Here is a 9,289-nt window from a genome sequence, read left to right as displayed (position 1 = left end):
AACCTCTATTAAAGCAAGATTCCTCTCATCTTCAAAAATCTGGTATGTGACTCTATTCGTCCTATTTTAAGCTTCGTATTATTTAATATGGTAATAATTTCATGCTTTAACTTAGCTTTTCTTCACAAGCCACTCATTCGAACTTGAAAATTTTGTGTTTAAAAAAGGGTTTTAGTGCTTAACATTACCAGATCTTATGTTAATTTGTCTAGATATGATGTTTAGCAAGAGAAATTGCCATGAGCAGCTTTAAATATGAGTTTCAGAGTGAACTCTAAGTAACCCATTAGGTTTATGTAGTGCATGAAATTGTTCTATAAAGAAATAGGTGATGTCATTTCTAAGCGAAAAATTGTCATTATCTGAATCTTTAATTTTTGAGCATGAATTTGTAGAAGAGTAGCATTGCCTCATATTGGTGAACTGTTTTGAGTGATTTTTATCTATTGGTGAGGTTGAAATTTCCAATGAGTCTTCTTGATTTATGCCTACAATGTCTGTATGGCTTGCTTGTGTGATTTTTGATTCCCAATGATAGATAGGTTAACGCCCTTCTAAATGTCAATCATCAAAATGTGCTCAAGATTCCCTTGTAAATCCCTTGACAAAATTTAAGTACCCATTAGAGTAGAGATTTATGGTGTTGAATAAAAAGTGTACCATTTTTTATCATAGTGGTACTATGCAGCACCTATGTTTCACAGGTCCAATGCCGGTCTAATGAAAGAACCCATGTTCCAAAGTTGTTGACTGGCATTTCACTTGCAAGTCACAGGTCTCCATTTGCAAAATGCAGTGTAATGCCAATTTACCTAATTTCTTGTCATTTTTCTAATTGAAGGCAGTGTTTGCATAAACGGATTACAATCTCTAATATACGAGCCACTGGTTTAATGCCGACCTAAAAGCTTTAATTGCTATATTCTATTTACACTCTAATTTTTTTTTTTTGTTTTTGTTAACTTTTACAGTTTGTTTCTCCTTTTCATTATCACTTTAAAGGAAATGGATTTGGGAAAGGGGAAATCTAAAAAAGTCAATCACCAAACCTCTTCTTCAAATAGCAAAGGCAAACGTAAGGGTAAGGAAAAAGCTCTTTGCAATTCTGCTAATGAGGTGGAACGTATCTGATTTTGATTTAAGAAAACATATACTCTATATTCAAGTAACTGTAATTTCTCCCTAGAGAAAAGCTTCAACAAAGCTAGGTTATGGGATGAATTCCTAAATTCATGCAATAGTTCACCACTAGAAATTGGATGCCTCTTTCTTGTTCGCCAAGAGATTATGTCCCCAAGTTGGTTATGGAAATTTATACCTCATATTAGGCCAGGCATAAAATTATGGGCCTTCGTAGGATGATAGAGAAGTTCCCAAACTGTCGTCAATTCTTGTAATGGGTGGATGTTGAGATCACGACAGAGGAAATCAACTCTCTTATATGGGATGAGAAGAAATTAAATATAACTTCATTTGCTGAGAAAATTGCCACAAAGAGGAGCTAACTTCAATGACTTCCTGACTATCGTAGTAGGAAAACTATAATATACCAGGCATTTGAAGGATGAAATATGATGTAGTAAGATAAATCAGTGTACCAGAAATAGGCTTCAGTACATTGGGGCCAGCTCAGCGTTCTTGCGGCATACTAGACACAGGCCTTAGTATTTTGGGGTCTGGTGTAGCGCGCTTGCAGTGCTTCATCACCAAATAAGTAATAAAACACATTCAGTGAATGCCATTTATGTGTTGTGCATAAATCACATTCACCAAGTGCAATTTATATGTTCTGGAAAAAATTTAACTGATTCAATTTTTAAGTGGGGGCACTTTCGACTTTTCCCCTACTTAGTAGTTTATGAAGTAGGACATATTTGGGACCAAATCTGAATCTATTTATTACCCAAAATTCCCTTATTCTCTCATAATTCACCTATTCAAATAAGTTTGTCTCTACAAAAGCTCTCAAAGACTACATTAAATACTTCTAAGAGATTCTCTCAAGGTTTTCATTCAAAGCCCAATTCTTTTCAAATTTCTTTGGTTTTCTCACTTAAGGTATGTAGGTATTTGATCCTAGAGTACTTTAACCCATGGAGCCTAACAAATTTTTCTCTTTCATTCAATTAAAGTATGTATTCTTATGGGTTTTATGATATTCACTCTAATTGAATGAATTATGATTTACAATATGATTATGATCCTATTTCAATATAAATTGATGATTTTTTGCTACATTGATCTCTAGGGTTCATGATATAGAGTATGAGTATTTTCAATTATACTTTCAATTTCTTCATAAATTATGTATGGGTTGATATAAAGATATGATCAGGCCAATTTTCAAGTTAATTTCATGATTTTCAAGTCAATTGATCATGTATTCATGTTTTCACCTTATTTGCAAGTATAAGTCTTGATCATGAGTGTCAAGTGATTTCAATGAAAACTTTAAGAATGATTTTCAAGGTTTATGAATTACTCATGAAAAATTATAAACGATGATTCAAGGATATTTTAGGTAAGTTAATGAAAGGGTGACTTAAGATCCTTGTTGAAAAAGGTAATTTAAGACCCTAATGATTTTTTATAAAAAGGATTTGTAATGATGGACTGCCTACACCCAAATTTCATGAATGACATGAAAAGGATCTATTGTATGGTAATATTTTATAAATAATGGATAGGTAGTAGATATGACCCCTCCCACATAATTTTGACTTATATTTATCTATTTGGTTGAGAGCTTACCTAGTACCAAGTGGACTTTGGGATAGGCACTCTCTCCCATAGTTGAGGTAAGATACCCATAGTAAGATCCCATTATCTTATAACTACGTGCCACCACAGCATAAAAGATCACCCAAAGTAGAGGATCGATTCATTAAAGGGTCACCAGTTGTAGAGGTTCGATCCTTCATGTATCTTTGTGGATCCACATAGGCATATAGGAGTTTACCTTGGAAAGTAGCCTCTCCATTTCCTCCGATGTATGGATAAACATTTAGAATCTATGTTATATCTCACATGGTTTATGTTGGTTAACGATTCCTCTCACACATGTCCACAATCTCTCATAAAAAGGTTTATGTGAAGGTATACAATTCTTATATTGATGATGATAGTTTGAGGCATTAACCAATGAGTTTAAATGATTTAATGCTTTTATTGTTTTTACTCATATTTCAAAGATATTAGTCTTGATTCTCATGACTCATATTGGTTATATCCTATATTTATTATTCATGCATCTTCTCACGTCCTTAGTGCATTCCATGTACAAACACATATTTTTTGCCTAAATTATATCTTAATGTAGAGGTCGACGATCATGTTCATCCTAATCATGGCTAGATCTTGAGTTTATTATCTCATTGTGGTAAGTCCTCATGCTTTGAGAATGAGACTTACTTTCATGACACTTTTGACTCTTTTTTATTTTTCGGGTGAATTAGGAACTTATCCTAAGCCCCCATCAAGAATAGTATGTAGAGGTATATTTAGACATAAGTTGATGTAGTCCATTTTAGGCATATGGTTTCATTATCCATTGCTTATTGATCTTGGGCGCATTTATAAGCCCGTGCACTATGTTTCCCCTTTTTTGTGTGGCATTCTGAGAAGTTATTGAAGCCAAATGACATATTTTGGATGGAATATCAAGCAAGTGTGCAATAAGGTATGAGTTCCAACATATGCAGTAAGTTTGCAAAGCAAAAGGCAGGAAAAATGGTCCTGGCGCTATAGTGGCGCAAACCTGCACAGATTCTAGTGGCATGACACGCCAGGATGCAAACTACTGAGGCATGTTTTGGGCGTGATAGTGGCGCGATGCCTCACTGCAGCGCCAAGAGAAATTCTTTAGAAATATTCTGGGCGTGATAGTGGCGCGATGCCCCACTACAGCGCCAAGGGAAATTCTTCAGAAATTCTCTGGGCACGATAGTGGCACGATGCCCCACTACAGCGCCATCAACTTTCCAATTATTTATTATTTTGCCCTTCAATAATTGAAAGAAAAGAGCACTTTAAATAGTTTCTTGTGCTAGGGCAACGGGGCAGACGTTTTTGGAGGCGGAAAAAGAAGAGAAGAAAGAAGAAAGAAGAAGAGAAGCACAAAAACATCTTAGGTTCCTTTCTTCCTTTATTGTATTTTAATGTGTATGGAATTTATTCCTTGGTGTTGTTATATACATATGAGTAGCTAAACACCCAAATTCTGGGGCTATAGCTACGAAACATGGTTTAATAGCATTTAAACTTGGTGGAAGATGGGTTGTTGATTCTAATTACTCTTCCAGTCTTGTGGTTATGATTTTGATGTTTGGCCAGCATTAAGATATATGTGTTGTTTATCTTGAAATCGGAAGATGACAGGTAGATAGAACAAAGAATGAAAAGAATGTGTTCATACTAATATATGTTAGCGTGATTAGTAGATAGGATGCTTGTGACACATACCTATTTACCACATTTGGTTATGATAAAGGATGATAGTTAAATGCATTTTTATTGTTTCATACCTATCATCGCTCAATGATGTAGTTAGGTTGGCAATGAAGATAGGCAATTATAGGTCAGAAAACCATAATTGGATTATTAACCCTTTTTATGAGTAATTAAATAGCCCATCGGAAACTAAGATTGAATAATAGTAAACTTGATTTCACATTATGCTATAGCCCTGGAATCTCTTAAAGCCTGATTAATATACATAACTATTGCATTGTCTTCACTTCGAGAAAGTTTTTATACTTCCAAAAATCAGTAACAAACAATCTTAAACTCATTGCATAACTATAATTAGTGTAGGCATTTGAAAGAAACTATTTGCCTTATCAAGGTCCCTATGGGTTTGATATATGGCTTGAAAGAGCCGCTTTACTATTTGAGAGACTACGTACACTTGCGTATGCAATTGTAGCCACAACAAGTTTTTGGCGCCGCTGCCGGGGACCTTAGAAATTAGGCAAATTTACTTTCTATGTTGATTGTGCTAGTATTAACAACTTGGTTTTAGCTGTGAATTTTCGCAGGTAACATAAACATTACACTGGACAGAGACAAAGAGCTTGTAGATCCATTATCCGAGCCTGGACGATTCTTTCGGCGGAAAAAGCGAACAGCGGCTTCTCAAAACTTAATACATAAACTAAATCTGGCAGAAAATCATGATTTAAAAGGAGAGGTTTTCCAGAGGAGCTCCCTGCAGCCATGGCAACCAGGATAGTACGTGATGTGGCAGTCCCAGTCACTGCAAATGTCACCTCCAACATTCAGAAACTGCCAGCTGGAGGGAGATTTGAATAAAAACAGAACATGGTGCAATTGTTGCACTCTAATGGACAGTTCAAGGGATTGCCTCATGAAGATCCTCAAGTTCACATCCAAAATTTTTTGGAGATCAGCAACACTTACACGCTAATTGGAGTATCTCCTGATTATATGAGACTAACATTGTTTCCTTTTTCTTTGATAGGAGAAGCCAAGAGATGGTTAAAGTCGGAACCACCAAATTTAATCACTTCATAGAATGATTTGGCCCACAAGTTTCTTATAAGTTTCTTCCTTTCGGGGAAGACGGCTAAGTTGAGGGCTGAAATTTTGAGCTTCAAGCAAAAGTTAGGAGAAAATTTGTACCAATCGTGGGACAGATTTAAATCATTACTCATTAGTTGCCCTCATCATTATCAAGCTAACGAAGTGTTGGTCCATACCTTCATAGAAGAGTTGGAACCCAATACCAAAATTCTTCTTGATTCAGCTGCAGGTGGGCAAGCCTTGGAGAAAACATATGATGAGTTATACATATTGTTACATCACATATCCCAAGGAAATCCGGAGTGGAACGGAGGAAATGCTAGATCTGTCACCCAAAAACAAGTAGGCATGTTAGAGGTTGATGCAGTAACTGCATTGACAGCACAAATTGCAGCAATGCAAAATATGATGACAACACATTTCAACATGCTAGTAAAAGAACAGCAGCAGGCTTCAGTGAGCATGGTTCAACAACAACATATGTGGTGCGAAGTATGTAGAAGCAGTGAGCATGTGGTCAAATATTGTGGAGCAAATCCTAAATTAATAAATTTTGTAGGTAATGCACCTAAGCGTGTTGGCAACCAAAACTATGGAAATACTTACAACCCAAATTGGAGAAACCATCTTAACTTTTCATGGGGTGAAAATCAACAAAATCATCATCAAGGGCAAACTCAATACATACCATAAGGAGGTGGACACCAATACAATAATCCTAGTCAAGGATACAATGCTCAAAGTCAAGGTGATCAAGGATCAAGAAAATCGGGAAGCATGAGTGTTGAGGACATGTTGAAACAAATCATGACAGACCAAGCCAAGCTAGCTTCCGATGTTCGACAAAATCAACTAGCTACCCAAAATTTAGAGAAATAGCTTGGGCAATTGGCAAGTGCACATAGTTCTCGCCAACAAGGAGGCTTACCAGGTAACACAGATCCCAATCCCAAACAGGTGAATGTCGTGAGTACTCGCAATCGTCGCCTACTCACTTAATTGGCTCCCAAAGCACAATCGGCAGAGGAAAAAGGCAAAGAGCAAGTCAGGCAAAAAGGTGAACCTAGCGGTTCAAAAGCAATAGTGGAACCAAAGACAAAACCTCCTCCTCCATTTCCCCAAAAATTTAAAAAGCAGAAAGAAGAGTGTTTTGCAATGTTTATATATTTGTTTAAACAGGTGCAAATTAATTTGCCTTTGATTGATCTTTTACAGGGAATCCCAAAGTATGCTAAATTCGTCAAGGATATTGTGGCCAATAAAAGCAAGTTAGCTGAATTTGCAACTGTGGCACTTACTGAAGACTGTAGTTCAAGAATCTTGAACAAAAGCAAGCTTCCAGTCAAACTAAAAGATCTAGGTAGTTTCACGGTGCAGGTAACCATCGGTAAATATAGTAATGCAAGAGGTCTCTGTGAACTGGGTGCTAGTATCAACTTAATGCCTAGATCCATACTTAAGAAACTAAGCCTGGGAGAACTTAAAGCAACAACTATTTTGCTATAATTAGCGGATCGTTCTGTAGCTAGACCTGATGGTATCATTGAAGATGTTTTAGTACAAGTAGGATCTCTCATCTTTCCTGTTGATTTTGTCATTTTAGATTTTGAGTCGGACCCCGATGTTCCTTTTATCTTAGGACGCCTATTCTTAGCAACAGGCGGGGCACTAATTGATATGGCTGCAGGTAGATTGACTATGAGAGCACATGATAAAGTGGAAGTGTTCGATGTATATCATGCACTGAAATTGCCTGCAATTTATGAGGAGTTGTCTGATGTAACCATCATTGATAAGGAAATATCAGCTCAATGTACTACCTCAAATGATCCATTGGCGAAAGTCGTAACAAGTCAAGATATTAAAGAGGACATGGAAGCTAAAGAGCTAGCAAGTGTGCTTGATATGCCAAATATTAGCATGTGGAAGAGGAACGTAGAACCCTTGAACAGAGAATTGGGTCCTTCACCCAAGCCTTCTCTCGAGAAAGCCCCTAAATTGGAGTTAAAAAAATTGCCAGCACATCTTAGGTATGTTTTTCTTGGAATAAATAACATTTTACCTGTAATCCTTTCATCTGCTTTGTCTGAGGCATAGGTCATAGCAGCACTGGAGGTACTGAAGAGGCATAAAAAGGCCATTGGGTGGCAAATTGTTGATCTTCATGGCATCAGCCTAGCTTTATGCATGTACAGAATTTTCATTGAAGAAGGACATAAGGCTAGTGCACAACCACAACGCCAGTTGAACCCCATCATGAAAGAGGTTGTGAAAAAAGGGATAATTAAGTGGCTAGATGTAGGCATAATATACCCAATTTCTGACAGTAAGTGGGTAAGCCCAGTTCAGTGTGTACCAAAGAAAGGGGGAATGACTGTGATAACCAATAAAAAAATAAGTTAATACCTACAAGAACAGTGACGGGGTGGCGCATATGCATGGACTATAGAAAATTGAATGATGCAACAAGGAAAGATCACTACCTTGTGCCGTTCATTGACCAAATGCTTGATAGGTTAGCACACCAAGAATACAACTGTTTCTTAGATAGATATTCAGGTTACAATCAAATCACCATTGCACCAGAGGATCAAGAAAAGACAACATTCACATGACCTTACGGGACTTATGCATCAAGCATATGCCATTTGGCCTTTCCAATGCTCCTGCCACTTTTCAGAGGTGTATGATTGCAATATTTCATGATATGGTGGAAGAGTTTGTAGAGGTTTTCATGGATGACTTTTCAGTTTTCGGAGAGTCTTTTGATCTTTGCTTGAAAAATCTAGAGAAAGTACTTGCAAGGTGTGAAGAAACAAACCTTGTCTTAAACTGGGAGTTACCTTTTGTGCTGATGTGTGACACAAGCGACACAGCAGTGGGTGCAGTTCTGGGATAAAAGAAGGAGAAAATTTTTCATTCCATTTATTATGCAAGCAAAACTCTTGACTCTGCTTAGGCCAATTACACGGTCACAGAGAAGGAAATGCTGGCATTGGTCTATGCATTTGATAAATTCCACTCTTACTTGGTAGGCACAAAAGTGATTGTTTTTACTGACCATGCAGCTCTTAGGTACCTATTCAACAAGAAGGATGCCAAGTCAAGGCTCATCAGATGGATTCTGTTGTTAGAAGAATTCGATATTGAAATCAAAGATAGGAGGGGATGCGAAAATCAAATAGAAAACCATCTATTAAGATTAGAGGGTTCGCCCCATGTGTCTGAGCAAGAGACAATAAAGAAGGAATTTCCGGATGAGAAAATGATGGAAATAGAGGTACAAGATCTTCCATGGTATGCAGATATTGTGAACTACCTTGTTAGTGGAGTGATCCCTCCTGATGCTACCTCACAACAAAAGAAGAAGCTTATACATGATGCTCGCCTCTACATATGGGACGAGCCTTATTTATTCAAGTGAGGTGTTGATCGAATGGTGAGGATGTGTGTGCCAGAAGCAGAGGTACACCAAGTATTGGTTGCATGCCACTCATCACCATATGCCGACCATCATGGAGGAGAGCGCACTGCACATAAGGTACTTTAATTGGGTTTTTTTTGGCCTACGTTGTTTAAGGACGCTGCAGGTTATGTGAAGAACTGTGACCAATGTCAAAGAACGGGCACCATATCACGAAGACATGAAATGCCTTTGAACAACATTCTAGAGGTTGAAATCTTCGATGTTTGGGGAATGGACTTCATGGGTCCTTTTCTATCCTCATGTGGAAATCAATATATATTA

At 37.3% G+C, this 9,289-nt stretch overlaps 1 protein-coding gene across 1 annotated transcript; it reads left to right on the top strand.

Moving 5' to 3' along the window:
• Positions 1-4,370: 4,370 nt before the first annotated feature.
• On the top strand, positions 4,371-8,965 carry LOC129871465 (uncharacterized). The gene is made up of 8 exons (XM_055946378.1): positions 4,371-4,377; positions 5,037-5,229; positions 5,676-6,033; positions 6,721-6,949; positions 7,067-7,476; positions 7,639-7,875; positions 8,222-8,419; positions 8,501-8,965. The coding sequence occupies exons 1-8, from the start codon at positions 4,371-4,373 to the stop codon at positions 8,963-8,965; spliced, it is 2,097 nt and encodes a 698-aa protein (XP_055802353.1).
• Positions 8,966-9,289: the final 324 nt, after the last annotated feature.

The sequence above is a fragment of the Solanum dulcamara genome, chromosome 2, assembly GCF_947179165.1.
Source record: "Solanum dulcamara chromosome 2, daSolDulc1.2, whole genome shotgun sequence".
Classification (NCBI taxonomy): domain Eukaryota; kingdom Viridiplantae; phylum Streptophyta; class Magnoliopsida; order Solanales; family Solanaceae; genus Solanum; species Solanum dulcamara.
The sequence above is the reverse complement of the archived record's forward strand: the minus strand, read 5'-3'. Positions and strand labels throughout refer to the sequence as shown.

Coding starts and splice junctions, on each gene's coding strand:
- LOC129871465 (XM_055946378.1), top strand. Junction 5,230..5,675: donor CAGCCATGGCAACCAGGATA/GTACGTGATGTG, acceptor ATTACTCATTAG/TTGCCCTCATCATTATCAAG. Junction 6,034..6,720: donor AACAACATATGTGGTGCGAA/GTATGTAGAAGC, acceptor TTGTTTAAACAG/GTGCAAATTAATTTGCCTTT.